The sequence below is a fragment of the Condylostylus longicornis genome, unplaced genomic scaffold (genome assembly GCF_029603195.1).
Source record: "Condylostylus longicornis isolate FDR11 unplaced genomic scaffold, ASM2960319v2 ptg000022l, whole genome shotgun sequence".
Taxonomy (NCBI): domain Eukaryota; kingdom Metazoa; phylum Arthropoda; class Insecta; order Diptera; family Dolichopodidae; genus Condylostylus; species Condylostylus longicornis.
Genome location: NW_026577991.1, coordinates 1507023 through 1530326, shown reverse-complemented (window position 1 = coordinate 1530326; position 23304 = coordinate 1507023). Strand labels below are relative to the sequence as shown.

At 27.0% G+C, this 23304-nt stretch overlaps 2 protein-coding genes across 3 annotated transcripts; one reads left to right on the top strand and one right to left on the bottom strand.

The window, feature by feature from the left end:
- Positions 1-20578: 20578 nt before the first annotated feature.
- LOC129606834 (DNA-directed RNA polymerases I, II, and III subunit RPABC2) lies at positions 20579-21252 on the top strand. The gene is made up of 2 exons (XM_055517412.1): positions 20579-20758; positions 20827-21252. Exons 1-2 carry the CDS (start codon positions 20730-20732, stop codon positions 21191-21193), a joined length of 396 nt encoding a protein of 131 aa, XP_055373387.1. The 5' UTR covers positions 20579-20729; the 3' UTR covers positions 21194-21252.
- LOC129606833 (protein downstream neighbor of son homolog) lies at positions 21181-23242 on the bottom strand. Of its 2 annotated transcripts, XM_055517411.1 has the most exons (5): positions 23123-23242; positions 22924-23069; positions 22233-22862; positions 21809-22179; positions 21181-21754 (listed from the first exon to the last, which is right to left on the bottom strand). In XM_055517411.1, exons 1-5 carry the CDS (start codon positions 23165-23167, stop codon positions 21318-21320), a joined length of 1629 nt encoding a protein of 542 aa, XP_055373386.1. In that variant the 5' UTR covers positions 23168-23242; the 3' UTR covers positions 21181-21317. The 2 variants fall into 2 exon arrangements, with proteins under 2 accessions (XP_055373386.1, XP_055373385.1); XM_055517410.1 differs by having other exon boundaries at positions 21181-22179.
- Between the last annotated feature and the right edge of the window lie 62 nt (positions 23243-23304).

The following is a 23304-nucleotide window of genomic DNA, read 5'->3' as shown; positions in this document are numbered from 1 at the left end:
CGTATAATAACAATATGCAAATTACTTTATAACTAACTATTTGTGTATATGTAATGTGTGTGGTAAGGTATAACATGCGGGTGTATAAAATGTTAATAAAATACCAATTAAAAGAACATTTTAATTTTAAATACATATTATTACTATAAACCAGTTCGTATATAAAATTGTTAATTTTACAAATTAAATAAGTATATCCTTGCTGATTTGAATATACGCATGCAGTTATAGATATATAATTTAGCTAAGTTAATTTCTATATTTTTTTTAATTGTTATATAGGCAAAATTAATAGATTCTTACTAACTTAAATAACTTAAAATTTTACTTTGAAATCCGTTGAATTGATTCCTACTTTCCTTGAAAATAGAATACAAACTTATAATTTGTAGCATTAGTATCTGATATTGTATACCACACCCAGGCCCGGTTGTAGCTTATTTGAAATTTCCGAATGAAAACTGTTAGCCTTCTATTTTAAAATCAATTGTATTAAATCGTTTTCGCTAATTAATGCGGACGGTTCATCAAGGAATTTTTTAACAAAGATCCATTGTGTTGTAGATTACGTTGCGGCGCCAGTAAGTTACAAACACTTAATTGTAATCTATTGCAGAATGGTATAAGACCTAAACGTTGTTTATTAATAATTTTTAGGAATATTTTTTTTTCCTAAAAAAAAAATGTAAATGTCACCCCACAAAATCAAATTAATCAAAGTAATTATCCCTGCAGTTTTGTAATAATTCGTGCTGCGGCAATAATACTTTGCAGGTACAATATTTAAATTTTTGATTTTTGCTTAAATTATGCTCTATTTATTAACTATATTTTTGAATGTTAATAGGAATGTAGAAATATAATTCATATATAGTTCAGTAAAATCGAACTCAAAAATTAATAAAAATCCCTTATTCTATTACAAACGAATTCGATTTTTTTTTAATAAAACGTGCCTTATTCAATAATTCTGCTACCTTTTCACAACGCTCTCTATATTTTATACAATATAAAAATACACTTAAAAACATATTTAGCGCCCACAATAAAGGTGGGCGTTATTTTCAACAAAGGCACGTGTTGATCATATATTTGCCTATGCCATAGAGTACATATAAAATAATGAAAAATTATTCTCTTTCCAATTAATGCATGTATTTCTTATACAGACCATTTTAAAGGAAAAATTGTGTCGGACCTATTAAAACTCAAAACATTTTATATTTTATAAATGCGTTATTTCAAAGTGATAAATTTTTTAATAACCCTACAAATGAAGAAATCATTTTATTTTTATGAATAATGTTTATTTTAACAAAAAAAAATTTGTACAAGAAACGTTTGTCTGCCATAACATTAAAAAATATTCAAAATTGATTCAATTGGTATACAAAAAGCTTTTAAACACCAACAACATTTTTACCAACAAAATATTATTTTACACCATCCTTTATCCAAAGTATTCATGTATATATGGTGAAATAGAAGTGAAAATCACACGCGTGGAATAATGAGATTGCAATTTTCTTAGGATAATAAATAAAGTAGACGTAACGTATGTACGTACACCATTTATACAATATGCATTTTCACTTGAAAAAATTCAAATATTTTTTAAGCAGCAAAATATTTTGTTAAATATTTTTTCAGATCAATGATTTTCTATAAAAATGATAAAAATAATTAAGTGATTTTAAGGATAACAAAAAAATTATTATAATAGAAAAGTGGGCGCAATTGTTATAAAGTTTGTAAGGATTTATTCACTATAACAATTGAGTAAAATACAGTGTTTATGACTATACTTTAATTTGGTTCTCGTTATTTTGAAAAATATTTAAAATTAATTTTATTTTAAAGTTTTATCGACCGCATTGCTTGCGATGAGAGAGGTTATGTGATGCCACAAATTTTCACATGTTGAGTTTTTTTGGCTTTTGTTCGCTCTTAGGAAGCCCTAAATAAAATAGTTTTGGAAAGATGTCTGCTTTTTTGTTTCCTGTATGTCTCTGTCTATCTGTGTCTGCCTGTCTGTCTGTGCACTCCTGTAACTCAAGTTCGTTTAAAACAATTTTAATGAAAATTAATGTCTGAGTTTACATTCACCATATACCGCGTTTGACCAACCTTTGGAACATTTCAGGCTTTTCCACAGACCATTTACTACGGTTGAGATTAATAAAAATATTTTCTTAAAGTCTTACATATGTAACCCCGCTCTCATAATATGATGACGTTGACCATGTAAGTTGAAATTAGTCTAACAAACTTCATTTCGACATGAAATCAAAAGGTGTGTAACAAAAGATGGCAACAAGTTTGTAATTATAATGTGTACATTATAAAACACTCTCGGTCTTAAAGGGTTAAATGTGTAAATTCCATTTGAAGTACAGATAAATGAAGGGAACGGTTTATGTTAGACTATAAGTGAAAACAGATTCAGCTCTAAGTGAAAACATAGAATCAAAACTGTTCCGGATCTATCAGTACGTCCATTAACCCTCACATGCACAATACTCTCTTGTTCTTTAAAGAATTAAAACTCTGTCGATCAGTAAATAAATTCAATTACACCATTATAAATCTAATAAAAATTTATTATCAATTTATTCAACTATTTATTTCAAAAATCGAAAAATAATATTTTAGCTAAAATTCTTCAACACACACATACATAAATAAACAATAGGTTAAGTTTGTATATTATTATTATAAAACTTCTTTGAGCATTATCAAGGTACTTTTATTCTATGTTTCAAAAAAAAAATTTTTCAATTTACTTTGCACTCTTAAATAAATAAAAATATAAAAGAAATTACTTTATTATACACGAACAGGTTATAGACACGTATGTATGTACGTACACAGATAGTAAACAATTGATTTTTTATTGAACTGAAAGTAATTTTAAGAAAAAATATACCATTAAAACAAGAAAAAATATTAAGGTCTGGTACTATAGGATTTCATGGAACGCATGATTGGTACTTAGAACACAAAGTATTGTTATTTTTGTATTAGAAAAATTGTTATTTTTGTATTAGAACCACCGCCTAATATCTAAGCCGTATTATAATTATTAAATTAATCCTGGAAATTTAGTGTCGACTGCTTTTTAAATGATTTTTGAGGGAATTGAAATATTCTCTCTTTCTGGAAGGTAACGAAATGTTTTCCGTGTTAGCTGTTAAGGGTTAAAGTAATTAAATTTACATAACATTCGTTGACTTTGAGAGAGCATTCGACACAGTAAGGCGAGAGGCCATATGGAGAGTATTAACTAGGAGAGGAATACCACAAAAAATAACGAACCTCATACAAGCTTTATACAAAGATGCCGAGGTTAGAGTCGCCCATAATGATTAATTGGGTGAGCCACTATGCGTCGAAGCAGGTATAAGATAGGGGTGTCCACTCTCTCCGCTACTATTCAACATAGCCCTGGACGAAATAATGCGGAAGTCAACAACCACTCCAAGGGGCATACAATGGAGTTTAACGAACCGCCTGGAGGATTTGGAAATAGACTAAAGCTTAGGCGGCATTCGGCAGATTATGGTCCATATGGAAGTCCTCACACTTATCCAAGAATACAAAGCTGAAAATATTCAACAAATGTGTGAAGCCGGTCTTGTTGTATGGCTCCGCAACATGGCTAGTGAAAAATGAATAGACAAATAAAATGGACAGCCAAAGAATACATGGCAAAGAACAATAAAGAAAGAAATCGCCGCTAACATGACATGGGCAGAAGTAAAAAAAATGGCCCCTAACAGAGTTCTTTGGAGAAGCTTTGTGGAAGTTCTATGCTCCCATTAAAGCAGGAACAAAAAAAAAATGATCGTAACATAACAACAATTTAAAGTGATGCTTTCATTTTCTTTGCTCTTCCTCTAATTAACTGTAAATTATGGTAACAACATCAAATACAAATTAGTTATAGTTCAATAGTTTACAGGATAAAATTTGATATATCTGCCACAGTTATTATAAAAGGAGCAATTATTTTAACATGTTCCACAGAATAAGAAACACATTTAAAAAAGAATATGAAAAAAAACCAATTTTTCAAATAAAAAATTTTGTAATAGATAATGGAAATTTTTTAAGAAGAATAACAAATGATCAAAGTAAGTAGGATTACCTTTATATTTTTGCCTTTAAAGAACAAAACCCAATATATAGATGTGAAAGCAAAAAGAAAAAAATAATAAGAATATTTTATAAGTATTTTTATTTAGAATTTATTTAACCTTTATCCTTAAAGTGTTTTCAATTACATGGCTCTAAATATTTTAAAAACAAGAAAAAAAATCCTTTTGATTTTACAATATTTTCATACTTCTCCATTTTATTCTTTTGTTTTATTTTAAAATTCCTTTGAGTACACAAATTGTACGTATACAATCTAAACTTATTCGAAAGAACAATAATAATCTTTTGTTCACAAAAAAAATATTATTTGGTTCTTGAATATATTTTTAATTTTTTTTCATTGGAAATTTTATAATCATTATACGAGTACAAGATGTCAAGAAGAAATTCTGTATATTTTCTGTGGTACAGTAGTAGTGACAAGGATTATTGTAAATGTATTAAAAATAAGGATATTAGAAAAAATTATTTATATGCAAATATCCAGGAATTATTTATTTTATTATTATTAATTTATTATTCAACGTTTTCCAGATGATTAAATCAATACAAGTGGCAAGGAAAATTATAATATTTTTAACTAGCAAGTGCAAACTGCATTGTCAATATTGAAATTTTCAATTCAATAAAAGAAAACTGGGCAACTGGGTTTGATTACAGCTGGCTTGGATCATATTTTTAAAAATTTTAAACCAATTACAGTATACTATTAACATACTAATTAACACAACGGTAACGGACAGGGAATTTTATAAACAAATTCCTCAAACAGAAATCGCTATATGAACCTACGGTAAATTTCGCAAATATTGCTATAAAATGCTGTTTCCAATTGTCTTATAAAATTTTATTTGCAAAATATTTCACATTAAACTGTAGCATTCCTAAAACAAAACTCTTTAAAAACAAAGTCAATAAAAACAAACAAACAGTAAAGATAATCAAAATCATTTAAAAAAAAATTTAGTATGGTTTTTATTGTTATTTATTATTTTAACAACCAAAAACTGTTACCACCACAAATTTACTAAAATAACTACATATATGCGAAGTACGAGTAGTTGGGTACGTATAAAACAATTCTAAATTCCCAAAATAAATGTTGCAAACGAAAAAAAAAAATGTTTTTATAGTTTGGTAATTAATTTCGAAATTAGTATGCTTTCATATAAAATCTAAGAATATTTACTGTTATTTTACACTTGAAAGGATAAGACGTTATTTATTTTTTTTTTTTGTTTTTTGCTCTTATTTATTATTTAACGACTTTTATCCTTTTTATTTTGAATTTTTTTGTATAAGTATAACAGAAACAAAATGGGGTACCAAAAAAAAAATTAAACAAACCATATAAGACAAAAATAAATTATTTTTATTAATGGCGGCTTTTATCATTTAAAACAAATCTTTTTGTCGTCGACATTGCCGCTAATTTTCTTTTTATGTTCATTTTACTTTTATATTATCCTTTTTAAATAGTATATTGAAAATATACTTAAGTATATGTATACATACATAAGATTATCTTTGGTTTTAATGAATTCGTGGCACTTCAAAATGTTTTCTTTTTCTCTATATCACAATTTTCCATTTTTATATTACACTCATTTGTGTATATATACAAGGATCATATGTATACATGTAGAGAATAGAGAAAAATTATCCGACTCTACAAGATTATTATCAAAAATTTTTTTTGTATAGTGCAAAAATCTATGCAATTTATAGTTTTAATTTTTTCATCACATTTTTGTTTTTTCTTCGTTATCATTTTCATTCATTCATTCATTCGTATCCATGTTGTGTTAATTTTTTGGAGCCACTTATAAGAAGATCTTTAACAAATATAACAGAAGAAGAATACTTTGATTTTACTTTTTATTTTTCATCATTAAAAATAATCTTCAGTAGAAAATATACTTATATATTATAAGTTGAATAGTCGCCATTTTTATTATATGTTATTTACTAAAATGAAGAAAATATTATAGACACTGTTAAAATGCTTGTATAAACAAATATATATGAGAGAATATTCAAGATAAGCGATAAAAATAATTTTAAAGACGTACTTAAAACTAAAAGAAAAGTTTTTGTAATTTTGTAAGCTTGATGAGGTATAAAAAGTGTTGTGTCCGTAATTATGATACTGTGGAATATTATAAAATTTCACGTTATTCTGTGATTCCAAAAATGTTTAATATGTTCTCAAATGCTTATATTACATTAATTCTCACATTTACTCTAAACGTACATGCCAAGGGCTTCGCCCAATTTTAAATTTATTAAAGAAATTTAGAATAAAATTTAGAATACTCAAGAATAAAAAAATATTACTTTTAGCGAAATTGGGTCGGCCACACGTGTAAGAGTCGAGACTGGATTCGTATTGTTCGATGTTTCAAGCTGAAATATATGCAATAGAAATGTGCCTGAGCGTAAACTGAGAAGTAGGGAGTATAAAAATCGTGTCATCCATGTGCTCTCAGACAGCGAGGCTATGTTGTTGATACTCCAATCAGTTCAGGTCACATCTAAGCTCACACTACTGGAGTTGGCATCAACAAACAGAGTAAAACTCATTTCGTTACCGGGGCACCGCAGGCACAGAGGCAGTGAAATTACTAGCGATTTGGCGCGGAAGCCTTCCATCTCCTTATGGGAATCCATTCTTCGCTGAGAGGCTACTAAGGAATGTCTTAATGCGAAACTGTTTCTTCAATCTTACTCAATAAGGTACTGCTCAGATCTGCTTGTAATGGATCGAAATCTGGTACATACTTCTTCACTAGTGAAATATATACTTGCACAAACTAGACATATCGAACTCCCTTTTGTGTAGAAACTGTCGGGACGGTCAGAAGAGAGCCATATATATCATGTGTGACTGTCCTGCTTCGACTGTCAGGAGGTACAGTTGGTTTGAACGGGATTTCTGCAATCTACAATGACCTGTAGTAAATTTTATTTAGCAGCTAAAATTGCATTGCCAAATAAATCAAGCTAGCGTTAGATTGCGAATATATTAGTTTATCAATTTCAAATCATAATATAGAAAAATGCATTTGTACTACCCGAAATTTGTATATGGGTACATCAAAGTGCTCAAATTAAAATTTATGATTAAATACAATTGGAATAGTTATTACGCCAATACATAATACATGTACATACATATGTACATGTGAAAGGAAACAAATTTAATATAATTTTGAATGTATACACATTGTTTTCTTATTTCTTTTTAGACTCTTTGTTGCAGAAATCGCTATTATATTCATCATTTTCTTTTCTTTTTTGGATAATTTAGTATTTTGATATCAGATTTATTTGAGTATGCAATATAATACATTGACTATAAGGCAATTTACACTATTATCAAAACAAAATACACACATACACATGTCTGCGTGTGCATGAACATAAAATTCGTAAAAAAAAAAAAAAAGTATTAAAAGTAGTAATAAAATAAACGGAGCGTAAAAATTGTCATAAATTTTCCAATTGTCTTCAAGTGATACACAAAATAACAATAAAAGGAGAACATAATATATAAAAAAAAATATAAGAAAACTGACTTTAATATGGTTATTAATTTCACTAAGTACATTTCATACTGTTGCAATATACAACAACATTAAAAATAGTGTGAAAAAGTGGTAACTGCAAATGTAGTTACACAATAATATGTACACATATAAACGGGAAATAAATCAAGGATAATTTTACTAATAAATTATGTAAGATTTTGTAAAATGTACAGAGATTTCATTGTTTTCATCTTTTTATTCAAATGTTTCAGGAAAAAAGAAGATACATTCAATAAACCGAGCTAATTGCTCAGTAATTTTTCTCTTCCCATTGGTATATTTGCCAATGAGTGTGCTCATAGAACTTTTACATTCTTTATATAAACAAAAGCTTACTTAATTATTGTAATATTAGGAATGTAGTAAATTTTTTCCCCTTCCCCCTAAAAGTATGCAATATTAGAATTTATAATACGAGTACTAAGTGAATAATGTAAGGAAAGCATTTATTTTTATGCCCGTACGAATATATATTCAAAGGGTGTTATATATTTGCCTTATTATTTATAACACTGAGAAAAAATGCTCTGAATTTTAAAATATCAAAACATCTAGCCATCTTTATTTTTATAAAGATCAATACGACCATAAAATTTGTATTTCCATCCGCAATATTACAATTCCCTTTTAAATAAATACCCTTTTCTATATATATTATAAAAATCAAATATCCTTTTTTAATAAAAATTAATTTACTGAAATAAAATTAATCTTTTTAACAAGTTTTTCAATTTATATTATGTTCTAAGTCCAACTATTTACTTTATTCAATTTTTTTTTTTGAAATATTATTATGTAAAATAGATTGACCACAAAATTTATTTATTATGTTCACATCAATAAATTATTTGTAAATATATAACAGATAATACCATATGTATGTATAACAGATATATGTATACAAAAATTTATTTATTTTTATATGTTGTAAAATTTGAAAATAAAATTATTGCTTTTAGTTAACATAAATTACATAATATGACAAAATATACAGAGTGATTTAGTAAAGAGTACCAAATTAGTGACAATTTTTTACATTTTATTAGGGCCCTTAAAATTTAGGCATAGAAAAGCGGTTTTTGTGCCATATCTCCTGTACCGTAAAAGATTTTTCAACGTTTGACGACTAAAATTTAAACTTAATAAAGTTGCCAAAATTGTGAAAGAAAATTTTAAAGTTTCCAAAACTTTCACACAAAATTGTGGGGATGAAGAAAATTAAAGAAATACAAAATGGAAAAAATTAATGTTTTTCAAAGTTCGAATACTTGATATTCCGAAAGTATTTCAAATAAAACAGAAACTGTTCGTTTGAAACTTCTATCTTTTTTAAAAGTGAAGTTATAGGAAAGCGTGAGCAAAAAGATCTAACGGAAAAAAGCGTGAGCAAGTAGAAATTTCGTAAAAATTCGTTAGATACGAGTACAGGAATTCTCGGAAACCGTTGAGTTTTTATAACTAATTCCAAACAAAAATTTTACCCATATTTGATGCCCTAAACAATGATATATAATATTATAATCTTAACTGAATCACCCTGTATACATAACATGTTATGTATTGTACATATATAAGATACTCTTCCCAAGTTCTCTAGTATATAAGTGTATATATATATACGTAAAATATTCCCAAATATATTGAAAGCATTTCGATAAAATCTTTTCAATATTAAATTAAGTAAAAAAAAATTTGTGATTCGAAAAAAGGGGTTCTTTATTATAAATGTTTCTCTTACAAGAATAGCATTATAAAGTCAAACAGAAGAAAAATCAAAAATTCACTATTTAAAAACTCAAATTCAGAAAATTATGGAATTCCTTCGGAAAAATCTAAAGAATTACAAGAAGCAAACTTGTAACTTTGCATTCTAGTAATTTTTAACATTAAGAAATTGCAAAAACAAATTATTTTATTTAAGAATCTTTGAATTTTCTATATATTCCATTAAGAAAAAGTAGGGGGGTTGCCCCACAAATCAAATATTTGCCGCAAATATCAAATATATGGTATGGTTCGTATATATAGAAACTTTTTTCCAATATAAGAAATAAAGAGCCATAAAAATAAAGTTTGTGGTATTTTTATTAGGTAATTGTTTGTTATAAAAACTGCCTTTAATATAAAAGTATATTATAAATTATGTTCTTCTCCTTTTTGCTTGTCAAGTCAATTTTAAGGATTTAAGAGGAAATTCAATTCACACCCTTATAGATTATATATATATATATATATATACATATTACAAATATAAATTTCCACATTCACATACTTTTAAGCACACAATATTAAAAATCAAATAGAAAAATATAAACAATAATGATAATTTTTAAAAAAGAATTATATAAAAAGGAAACATAGGAAAATTTTTCAATATAGGGAAAAGAAAATTTTTGTTTTCGCCACAACTTTAACGTCTTGTTGAGTGCGCCATATAAAATTCATTTGTATTGCTTTACTGGCAATTTATTTATTTTTTTTTATTTTCTTTTACTTTTCTAAAATCAATTCAATTATTTATGATTTTTTGACGATTTTTTATTATCAAATATAAATAAAAAAAAATTTATTTCCATTTTTTTTTTTTTGAATTTAATTTCTCTTGATTTTTATTTCCTTATATTGAGAAGTTATTCAAAAAAATTTTTTTTATAGCCAAATTTTAACTGTTGTTGTCGAAAAGTGTCACATGTGTCTTATTTTATACTAGTTTATATATAAGGATTTTTCGAATAAAATATACAAGATCTTTTACATTGTATAAAACATTGTTGAACTTTTTTTTTATAACACTTTTATTGAGTAATAACAATTTAGTGTTGTTTTTTTTCGTCGAAGTTAATAAAATTTGAAATTGCTTGTTAAATAAAGATTACAAAGAAATTTTTTATATTTTACTGTTGGTTTTTAAAGTTAAGAGCAAATTGTTAATTTTACATTAAATGAGTTTTTACAAAACTTCTCCCATTCGTATATACTCTCTCACAAATGTGTTTAATTTCTTATCTAATATTGTCTCTTTCGTAATCTCACAAGACTGTTTTTATAATTCAATACCAGTCGAAAATAAAATTCAAAATTCGCAAATGACAAACTTTATCAAGAGAAATGAAGTTTGAAAACAGTAACTGAACGCTGAGAGAGTACCAGGCCATTACGTTAAAGAGCAACATTTCATGCTTCTTTATAAAAGTTTGAAAATGAATTTATTATTATAAAACCTTTTGAGGTAGGGAAATACGATAATTACACTAAATACTCGTATATTGAAAAAATTTCTGTCTCACATTGTACTTACATAAGGCAGGTATTGCTTGCACTAAAACATGTGATAACATTGGAAATGTAGTTTTAAGGCAATTTTGCATTGATTGAGAGAAAACCAAAACGGCTTGAAAAAAAGAAGAAGGCTTCTTTTCACTATCAATATAGAGCCACCTATTAAAAGTTAATCTTATTTTGTGTAGACGTACGGTGAGACTGATTGACTAATATCTGAAATATCTCAATTGGATTTCAATAATATATAAATAGATTCCTTGAAAGGAAAATCAACCAATCATACTTGACTTGACTACCGGAACCATACTTAAAATTTATGAAATTTAATTACAAACAAAGGATCTCAATTCTTTATTTGCATTCATTAATATTACTGACAACTGAAACTATAATTAATTTTTGAACTTGATCAATTGGAAAGTTAATTATATTTTTCCTATATCGAATGTATAAATATTGTATAAATTTATGTAAATAAGTTGATGTATTTCAAATCCTTTATAAGATCCTTAAAATCTAATTTAAATCTCATCATTTTATTTATAGTCTTAATATTTAGTTTTATAAACTCATTTAATATATTTAATATAAATGTACATGAACTCTGTTTGAATTCAAAAATATGCAATATAAATTTTATTAATTTAAAGTATTAAAAGATTAAGTAGATAAAAAAAAAAAATTATTTTAGTAATTTTATATAGAAAAATAAAAAATTCTCTAAAGTAACGAGCATAATTTTAATTAATTTTTACATTTACATATAAATAAACAATACACATATATACACACATACATGTATAACTCACATTTGAAAATAAATTATAAAAAATAATCAAAAATAAAACAATAAAAGAAAAATACTCCATTTCTAAAATTAAAAATTCCTGGTACATACATAAAAAATTTATAATATATTTTAAAAATTCTATTGGTCAAGCATATAATAAAATTTTCACTGACCAATTCAAATATCCTTTATAATACTCTTAATATATATATATATATATATATATATATGGTTTATATACATATATGGGTGTATGTAAATTGCACATAGCATAGTAAATAAATAAAAATAATTTCTATAAAAATAAACGAATTAAAATAAGTGAAGTTTTTTGTTTTATAACTACTTGTACTCTTCATATAATATGCATTTAATCTCATACGAGCATAATTTTTTTTGTAAAATATAGAGAAGACCATCCTTTATCTTTACGAATAAATATTTATGTATGTACATATATGTATAGAGAATTTTTATATAAACTATTAAAATATATAAGAAAAGAAATAAATAAATTTCCCTGCAATTTAAAAATTTCTGCAATATATAATTATTATTGTATATTTTGTATATATATATATATATATATACACATACAAAAATGAAATACAGTTGAATAGCTAACAAAATCACAAGAAAAAAAAGAAGAACAAAAAATGGAAGGAAAACATCCTGAAACAATGACAATTTTTATAATTTCTTTTTGTTTGCTTCTTGTTTGTCCTTAATTTTGTCATCCCTTTTTCTTCCTTCTTCTTAGAAATATATTTTCTTGCAACTAAAAAAAAAATTTATATACTTATGTATAAATTGCAATGAAATGCGAAATATAAGAGGAAACTATAAAATAATTTCGCTGCGACAAGCAAAAAACCAAAAGGAAAAAATAAGGACATTCTATACAAACAGAGAAAATATGTTTTCCTTGTTTTTATATTTTTTTCTTATTATTTTGAAATCTTGATACAATATAGACTTTAGTATTGCCAAACTTTTGTGATTTGAGGCTCAAAATAAAAATGTATGACACAGTTTGTTAATTTGCAACGAATATAGCCTCGAAAGAAGAGATATGAAGATATGGTTAAATTAAATTAAAGAAATGACATTGACCCAACAATTCAGTTCATCTTCTCCTTATAACAAAAATCCTGTTTTGTGCCCTAAAGTATACAGTCAAAAGATTTGAGATCATTGTGCCTTGCAGATTGTAGATTACTGAAGAGAGATACGGGCAAAGGAACTCCTTCCTATACCCACGACAGCCAGCTATGGCTTATTGTAGCCCTGCCATATACCACTTACACTACCTCGGTTCCAAGAACATACCCTAGATATCCCTCAGGGTGTTGAATGTGAGCTCCCCAACACTATTAAAGCCTCACCCAAACCATATATGCTTCCTGGTGGCCGAGCAAAACAGTCACATATCATCGTACCAGCTGAATCTAAACAAAGGGGAGTCCGACTTTAACCAATTTGTGCAAGTGATTTATTAACAATGCCCGGTGAGGAAGCTAGTAAAAACACGAACCCGAATTCGATCCATCACCAAGTCTCCTAGTACAACACCAAGTCTCCTTCTAACGACAGGCATTGACAGTCTACGGTCTCTGCTTTTCTACAACAGAATCTAATTATTGTTGAGGATCGGTAGAAAGACGTGGGTCTAAATACAAACCCCAGCAAGAACTCAATGGTTGCACTAACTCAATGGTTGCACTAACAGTCCCACTCTGTTTGGTAAACATATTGTGTACTCCAGAGAAGTGAAGTTTTTGTGGATAATCGTAGATTTCGCCCTCTCATGGAATACTCATATAGATAGGGTCATCGAAAGAGCAACGTCGACTTTATGAACGTCTAAGAGTTTTGTTAACAAAACTTAGGGTATTATTCCCAGGATGGTACCGTATGGTACCAGGATGGTACACAGCCCTTGCTAGGCCAATCATCCGTGGTGTGATGCTACAAGGTGGAAGAGATTGGATAATCTATATAGAACTCTGGCAACACCTTTAATATTTTACTTGTATAATATAACTATTTTTCTTCATTTCAAGTATATGTCATATACCATATTTTATACTAGAAAAAACCTTAAAATAAGCAAAAAAAAAATATATATAAATTGGAAACCACACCCTCGAAATACACAAAAAAAGAAAAATTGCTATACATACCAACATTTTCCGATATTTCTCTACATTCATAACACAATTGTACATTTATAAAAGTCTGAAGACAAGGAAACGAAGCACGTATGTTTATATGTGTATAAAAATGATAACAAGGATATCATTCTCTAAGTATACTATAATATCCTTAAAAGAAAATCAAACTATGCAATATAGAAAGAAAAAAATCCTATTTATTTTCATTTCTTATAGTGAAAACTGATGGGAACAAACAACACAATTTTCTTGTATATGAAGACAAAAACAAAAATGAATTTTTTTTCTCACACAGTTTCTTAGAGGTTTTTCTTTTCTTCTACTTTTTTTCTCGAATCTGTTATCGTAAAACATAGGAGGTCCCAGCCTTCTTTATCATATCGCACACACTTATTTATTCTTCATTTCATGGTTGTCTTTTGCAGAAGAATATCCTTATTTCGTCTATATATATATTTGTATATCCTTAAAATTATGCATGTACAAATATAATATAAAAATATGGTTGCACATGCATACTGAAAAACTTGTAGTACATATACGAGTTGAAGTATTCAAAATTATTGCATTTTCACACAAGTTTTTCTCTTGTTTTCACGTTACTCCTTTTTTATATGTATACACTCGACTATATCGTATAGATCTACTACATCTACATACATTCGTACAGTTGAACTTTAACACTCTTTTCTTTAATATTTTATAGTTTTCAAATAGCACATATAAAATATGTGTGTGTGTATAGAGAGAATAAAAAATGCAGACAAATTTAAGAGGACGATAAGGGATTTTAAATTTTTTTTTTTGCTATTTTCTTTCTTTTTTATTTTACTTTTAATTTTTTAATCTTCTGTAGTATTATGTAGAATTTTTGAAAATAATAAAAATGCAAACTGATTGCAAAAATTTTTTAAATATTTTTTTTTTTATTTTAATCTAAAATTCTTTAATTTTGTTCTTAAGTATAGCAAAGATAAAAATTAGAACTCTTTCTCTCTCTCCCGATCTGTGAAATATTTTAATATAAAAATATAAAAATTTATTATAGAATTTTTATTTTATAAAATATTGAAAATATAAAATTAAAAAAATTAATAATTAATTGATTTAATTGACCTTCCGCCTTTTCTTTTGCGATTACTCCCTTATATTGCTCTCTCACACTTTCAAATTTATCATACCGTTCCTCTGTACTTTCACTCTCTGTACCTTCATCATACCGTTTAATGCTACCTTATTCAGTGTTAATTTTGTTATTTTTGCGTAAAGCACTTACAATTAATAAAATGGGAGAGAGTTGTAACGGTCTGAGCCATAACATTTGTTTCCTTCCAAACATTTCTCTGGCTTTCGATTCTTCCTTCAATAAAAAAATTAATTGGAGTAGCTCATCTTTAATACCTCTTAACGTATCATGTGACTAAAAGTAAATTAATTTTCGTTATTAATTATTAGAAGAATTTGTATACCTATACTTAGCCTTCTAGGAACTACGAGATTTGTGACTGTACGTGTAAGATATTTTCAAAATTTTTTGATACCATCACATTTCAAATACTTCTAATTATTTTAAAGCCATCACATTTATCGCAGAGCATTTGTTGTTTATTGGCCACAGAGATATTATTTTCATGAAGGTGACAATAAGAGAATGAAGTTGATTGTTTATTCTCATTTTAATGTCAAACCATACTTTTAATTTTCATTCATTGTAACCAATTTCACGAATTCTAACCAGTTTGATTTTTATTTTATCAATAAACATACTGTGATCTAATAGGACGTCTGCTACTAGGAAAATACCATAACATAATAGCAAATAAAATGCTTTCTTCGGTGCCTTTTTCAGAAATCCAATTTTATAGACTTTGGATGGAATCCAATATTGGTAATTTTTTTTTTTATTTTTCTTCTTAGCAAAATTGTAACAGACGGTTATACATTTTTCATTTTTATAGCTCCAAGCCTATATATGGTCATATCTTACAAAACTGACGCTATTTGTGGCCGCCTACTTAAGAACAGATGCTCACTTTCACACTCATTATTAAAATGTTAATTATCAGTTGCCTGGTGAATATCACTTGAAGGGATAATGTGCACTTAATTGTTAGAGCTGTTACTGTTGCTAATGCTGGAATGTTACTTGGAAAAAAACAAACTTTCAGCACTTATGGAATGTGACTTACTAACCGACCGCCACTCATCGAGTAAGAAAAATATAAATATTTTTTCAGTAGCCTTTGAAGTTAAAAAAATTTTATGTTCTATAAAGCTGTACACGTCCAATTTTCGTTAAATTTTAAGAATTTCTTATTGTGTGATCTGTGATATAGTATGATCTGTGACATAGCAGTAAATGTGACTTTAATTGCAATATCAAGTTATGGCAATGAAATGCATGCATATTTATACATACATGTAAGAATAGATAAGTGATTAGTAGTATAGAAGAGAGAGAATTCTAAAATTATATTGAATTCTTCAAAATTAATTTACTAAGTATGATCTAGTATAGGTATAATTTGTGTAATTTAGAGTACTCTTCCCACCTAGACAAATTTTCGATTATATGCGTGTAGACTGTAGAGCTTTTCTCATAAATTCAAATTCGCCTATACACACATAAACATTCAAATAATTTTTGTGCTCTAATTGATTTTTGTACTTTTAATAAAATGCATAAAATATTTTTTTTCTCTCTGCTTTTTTTTGCTTAAAAAATAAATTGCTGCTCTTTAATATTTTAAATGTTTAGCCATTGTATTTTTTTTTTTAATTTTTTTTCCAAAACCAACCACCCTCATTTTAATTTTAATGCCTACTTAACGTATATAAAATTGAGTACATGTGTATAGTTTCTCGGAACTAAAAATATAAAGAGAAGAATGTTTATTCATTTTAGTGTTTTTTAATTTTTTTTTTATATAAATAAATTGCATACACACGCATACATATACATACATAATTATTTTATAAATATTATTCTGAATTTATTCACTTGTAATTTAATTTAATTTTTTTTTTTCATTTTTTTTTTATTATTTTGTCTATTTTCTTTTTAATGCCTTATAGCGAATTTCTGGTTGGCTGATTTGTTTAAAAAAATTATTCAATGACTGCGCTTTTATAATATTTTTTTTGTTTTTTTACCTTTAAGCAATATTATTTTTTCGCGTGAAAACATCATTTTCAAAAAAAAAAAAAAATTTTAATTTTTTTTAATTTTTTATTAAATTTTATTTTAAAAATTAAAAAAAAATTATTTTTTTTTTTGTTGTTGTTAAAGAGTTTGTATAATCAAAAATAATGAAAATGATCTTTTGATTAATTTTATTAGTGTTAAACGTTCAAAAACGCTGATATTAAAATAAACGAGTAGAGTTGGCCGTGTCAACTCTATGATACCCGTACAAATGAATGATTAGTATGTGCTCTGTATTAATTATACCACGTAATCCTGATTTTTTATTCGTTTGTTCTAAATTTCCGCAATGTTAATCTCAATAGTTTTATTGCAGCTACCATCGCCAGTTTAGAAATTCACAGTTTAGAAAAACATCGTCAAGTCTCGAAATTTTGATACCAGTTTTATTAAATATTAGAGCCCTATAATAAAATATTTGCTTATGCGAAATTTCAGTACTATATAGGCTCTATAATATCTGAGATCAAGCGAAAATAATTTTAAAAGTTGTACATGGCAGGTATCATAAGCGGTCATGATATCTTAATAGTTTTTACAAAAAATAATGGTCATTTTACCATTATTAGTTTTTGCAAAATTTCAGTATTGTATTTTCAAAAATTTCCAAATTATAACTAAGTGATAATAGTAGTTATATGGCAGCTGTACCATAAGGAGTCGAGGAATTTCAACGATTTTTATTCCACATGACAACCCAAAAATTATAATTGCTTATGCGAAGTTTTGATATTATTTAGCTTCAATATTTTCTGAGATATAACAGAATAGCTTTTGTTGTAGGGCAGATAACCGAACCACTGCTTCTATTACACCCAATTTAAATTTCAATCATTTGTGAAAATTTGGTGAGTTTAACTCAATTTGTTTTTGAGTTATCGTTAGGATGGACGGACGAACAAACGGATAGACAAGCTTAAATCGAATCAGAATTCGACGCTGATCAAAAACATATACTTGAGTCTATACCTCAAATCATTATTTCTTAACGTTACAAATGGTAAGGCAAAAATTTAATATACCCTTCGAACATACGTTCATACGAGAATAAAAATTAAAGTTTATAAATATAAGTATGTATGTAGGTGTGTTTATCAGATTATAATTATGTTGGTATGTAAAATTAATTAATAATATTTACATATATTTACATTATGATATTAATAAGTTAAACAGAAAATTTTGTATATTTGTAAGATAACGAGATTTTTAATTTTTTTCTAATAAAAATTAGAAAATTTTTAATATTTTTTAATTAGTTTTTTTTTCTTTTACAACAGACCTTTCCTTTAAAGAGATTATAATATTTAATAATTAACTAAATAAATTAATAATTTAAAACACAAAATATTAGAGAAAATAATTTAGTAGCTGCATAAGAGAAATAAATTGCCTAACTAGTAGAATTAATACACTAAGGTCGGAAGTAATTAAAGATTAAAGATTTTGAGTGAAACACATGCTTATATACGAGCACACTGTCACATATTATTGTATAAAGTCTCATGATTACACAAAACTTTTATATATCCAGACAATTTTCACGGTTCAACAGATTTCTCGTATTATTCCGTTCCTGTCTTTTATAATCTTATAGTTATGAAGATTTCTGTGCCAATTATTAAATATGATCTGAAAATCTCAGAGCAAAGAATTTCTCATGAATGTCCACATTATTTATAATCTCTTAATTCAGATTTGGAACCACATACCCTTTCAAAATCAAAAAATTTTAATTTCTGAAATTTTCATTAATTAAAAATATTTTAATTTTTTAGGTGACATAACTATGCAGCTTTCCTGAGTTTAAGCACAGATGGCAAGATGGGAGTCATTTTCTTAGCTGTTCTGCTTTAGAAGTTATTGAAAAAAATTAAGTAGTACAAGTGTAATTTTATTTTTAGGCACGTCTTTCTCATTTTGTTTTTGTCATAAATTAAATTGAATAACTTATGGAATATGAATGGAATTTTCACATTAATTCTAAATCACGCTGCCTATAAGATAGGAAATCATTCGCAAAAATTTATGTGTGTAATTTTTTGATTCTGTGGTTACGAGTAAAAAGCTCGGCCAAAGCTCTACTTTAGTATGTAGAGTTTATAACTTCTTATTATTCTACTCTTCGATATGTTGAAGCCTTCTTTGAATTTTTTACAAAACAATCGAAAAATTAGATGCCATCTAATACTCTTAAAATCAAATTTAATTTTCCAAACCTATAATATCTAACAACCTTATTCAATATTGTCTACAATTGCAAATTTCCTACAACTAAAGCCTACAATTAAATAATAAAGGTATAGATAAGAAATTTAAGATTTCTAACCATGTAGAATGCGAAATTAATCATAAACCAATTAACAATAAATCTGTTAGCAAGCTTGTAACTGCACTGACAAAAAGCACAAAAAAAAAATCTTTTACCCTCTTGGTTTTCTGTTTAAATTTTTTGAAGCCAATCTCAATTAATAATTTTTATGCACTTATTATTTCTTTTTTTTTATTGCAGTTTAATAAAATGAATTTCCGGTTTGAAAAAATTTATGACCCAAATACCGAAGATCCGCTTTTCCTGATGCAAGAAATTTTTTTTTTCACTTTGTTTTATTTTCTTTTTTAAATTGTATGTATAGGTAATGTTGTTAAATACATAAAAACAAATTATTTAATTAAACAAACTAGAAATAAATAAAAATATTTTAAAACAATGAAAATAGAGAAATGTGCTGGTAGCAAAATGAGCATACGAGCGCGAACAGTAAGTATGTTTGTGTACTTTTTAGGGTAATACTGAAAGGGTATACAATTTTTGAGCTTGGGAAGGTAAAGAATAACGTTAAGTGAAAAAATTCTAAATCATTTTGCATCAAAATGGGGAAAGATCCGTGGAAAGACAAAGATATTACAATTTCGTTAATCCAATGCAGAACACAGATTACATTTTCTATTAAGTTTTTTACTAATTATGTGAAATTTTTTCAGTAGCACTTCTCTTATATCTACATACTTCTAATATCGATGCTAAAGTTTCGATAAAAAAAAATTTGTAATTAAAATTATTGACGCTAGTGTATTATTTTGTTCAAATAATTCAAATGCATACCCATAATAAAAGTGAACAAGTTTACAAAAATTCTCAATAGATGTCTCTAAAATAATTACTTTAAAAAAAATTTAACAAATACAAAACCATAGTTTTAAACCAAAACATTTTTCAACTTTTTCTTAGGACAATTTTATTTAGAGAAGTTCACCTAAATAATGGGACAAAACTTTTCAATAATGGGACAAAACTTTACAATTTTCATTTCGTGTTTCAATAAATCCAATAACTGTCACTATGACATTTTAATTTAATTTCACAAGGAATGTTTTGTTGTCAGGAACTGACAGTACCTAAAAAACATTTAAATTGTAAATTTTGTCTCTTTTAATTTATTTTTACTTGCACAAAATAATAAAATACTTGAACAATTCTGAAAATAAATAAAATTTAAAAAATACTAATTTTTAAAAATTAATAAAAAATGGATGATGAAGACTACAATAACGATGAGTAAATATTTTCCAGAAAATTCTAAAATTTTATAAATCTACTATAAGTTAATTTGTATGATTTTTTAGTGTCGGTGGTGATGATTTCGATGATGTAGATGAAGATGATAATATCGATGATATAAATCAGGAAGAGGAGGTGGATAATATAGAACTTATTGCACCCGGACAAGCTGGAGGTGGTGTACCAAAATCAAAAAGGATTACAACTAAATACATGACAAAATATGAACGGGCACGTGTACTTGGTACACGAGCACTTCAAATAGCAATGTGCGCTCCTATTATGGTAGAATTAGAAGGTGAAACAGATCCACTACAAATAGCAATGAAAGAATTAAAACAAAAGAAAATTCCTATAATTATTAGACGATACTTGCCAGATCATTCATTTGAAGATTGGAGCATTGATGAATTAATAATTGTCGACCATTAAAATACATTAGATTTAAAAAAAAAATTTAAATATATTCAATAAAATTTATATATTATGTATATGTGTATATTCAGTTAATGAAAATAACCTAATTAATTATATAAATATAAGATTAATTTAATTATCAGCTCCAAATGAAACCTACACCTTTACTAAAGCAAATTCTTTCAATTAAACTAACTGAATCACTTTGAACATTACACATTAAATCAAGAATTTCTTCTTGCAAACCACAATCAGACAAATTTTCTTTCCCAAAAACTTGGTCCGACACTGTTATTCCCTCCTCTTGGATTAGCTTTTTGGCAACTTTCGTTAAGCCTAAAGTGCTTGGAGGTCCTGTTAAAGTAACGCTAAATGCATTTTTTGTTTCGCTTAGCAAAAACGTCATATATGGTAAAACGCTAGGAAGAATAATCCCCTTGATTTCTGCGCTAAAATATTCTTTTCCATCATTTCTCACTTTACTAGATCGTACAGTAAGACTTTGCATGGACGCTTTTGGGAATGCAACCGGTGATAATAGAGTAGGTGGAATACCAGCTAAACGTCCAACATTGGCTATTGAACTTTTGGAGTTTAGTAAGAAATTAAACAAAGCTTGACATTCTATACCTTCTATCAAAACTGCAGAAATATCACTGAAATCATCAGAAACTTCCTTACTAAATTGTCGTTTCACGTGTACTGTATTGATTTTTCTAATTTCACTTTCTCCGACACCTAAATCTTCTAACCATTTTTCTTCTTCCATATCATCATCACTAGAAATATTTCTTGTACTATCATTTTGATTTTCTTGATTATTACTATTATTTGAATTTTCAGATATTTTGCTATTCTCTTCATTTGATTTATTAAGGTTATTATCTTTCTTTAATGGCATCGAAAATTCTATTTCCTCTTGCCGTAAAGCATTTCGCATTCCTCTTGTCGTAGGAGACATGATAGCGTGCATCTCTGCTCGTCCACCTATTCCAGCAGATCTAAAAGATGTTAAAACTGTAACTTTCATTTGAATTGATTTTCGTACATTTACCTGAATAAGACTGTGAATTGATTAGCACATAAATAAAAATATGGACACTGTCTTGCTCTCAATAATTGAAAAACTCCTCGAAAACTATCCGACCAATCTTTTGTTAAAAAATTACGCTCTTTTTCTTTTATTTGAAAACCACTGTTCTCCTTTGCATTACGAGGAAAAAGAGTTAGCCAAGGTAATGTTGGATGTTGCCAATAATGTAAACCTTGATGAAATCTAGCACCCAATGATATATCAAGGCTAGAGTTCTCGATATCATGTTTTCGATTTATACATCTGACGAATCCAGTTATTCCACTCGCTTCTTGATTAGACTTAAGATTGCTTCCTGGTAAATCCGTTTCACACAATATGCGCATTCGTAATTTTAATCCCCAATCAATGGGTAATCTTTCTCCCGACCTTTCATTATCGTCTGTTTCAGGTTCAACAGTTTCATTAAATAAATTAGCAAAAGTTTTTATATCGAAAGGCTGTGGTTTTGAGCTCTTTACTCCTTTAGTATTATCTTTATTGCTTTCAAAGCTTGCCGTTGGGTTAATTAACTGAAAAATTGTGTCTTCCGAATTCAAAATTTCATCTGAAGATATGGTTTTTTGAATTTTTCTTGAGTGGTCATTACCTCTAACATAAATAATGAGAAATAATAATTAATTAAATTTAGTTTTCCTTTATGTGGGCATACTTCGCAAATGGATTCTTTCTTTTTTGGGCCACAACTGCTTCTAATAAAGCTTCCTTTATCACATCTTTATCCTGCTCAATTTTAACATTACTAACCCTTGCTGCAAGAGCATCTTTCTTTTTCTTGAGTCTATGCAATTTTAAGACCTAAAATTAATTCGCATTAGTCATATCGTAATTAGATTCAAACTAATATTAACTTCATCTGGAGTTTTCCAAGTTTGTGATAAGTTGGCATTTTCCATAATTTTTCAAGACATCGACTTTGAAAAAATTTAAAACGAGGGAAAAAATGAGATTTGAGCACATTCACATTTGATATGGAAAAACATACATATGTACACATGCATATAGGCAAAGAAGAGAACTTCATTTTTTGTTT

Coding starts and splice junctions, on each gene's coding strand:
- LOC129606833 (XM_055517410.1), bottom strand. CDS start 23,167: ATGGAAAATGCCAACTTATCACAAACTTGGAAAACTCCAGATGAA. Junction 23,070..23,122: donor CTTGGAAAACTCCAGATGAA/GTTAATATTAGT, acceptor AATTAATTTTAG/GTCTTAAAATTGCATAGACT. Junction 22,863..22,923: donor AGAAAGAATCCATTTGCGAA/GTATGCCCACAT, acceptor TATTTATGTTAG/AGGTAATGACCACTCAAGAA.
- LOC129606834 (XM_055517412.1), top strand. CDS start 20,730: ATGGATGATGAAGACTACAATAACGATGA. Junction 20,759..20,826: donor GAAGACTACAATAACGATGA/GTAAATATTTTC, acceptor ATGATTTTTTAG/TGTCGGTGGTGATGATTTCG.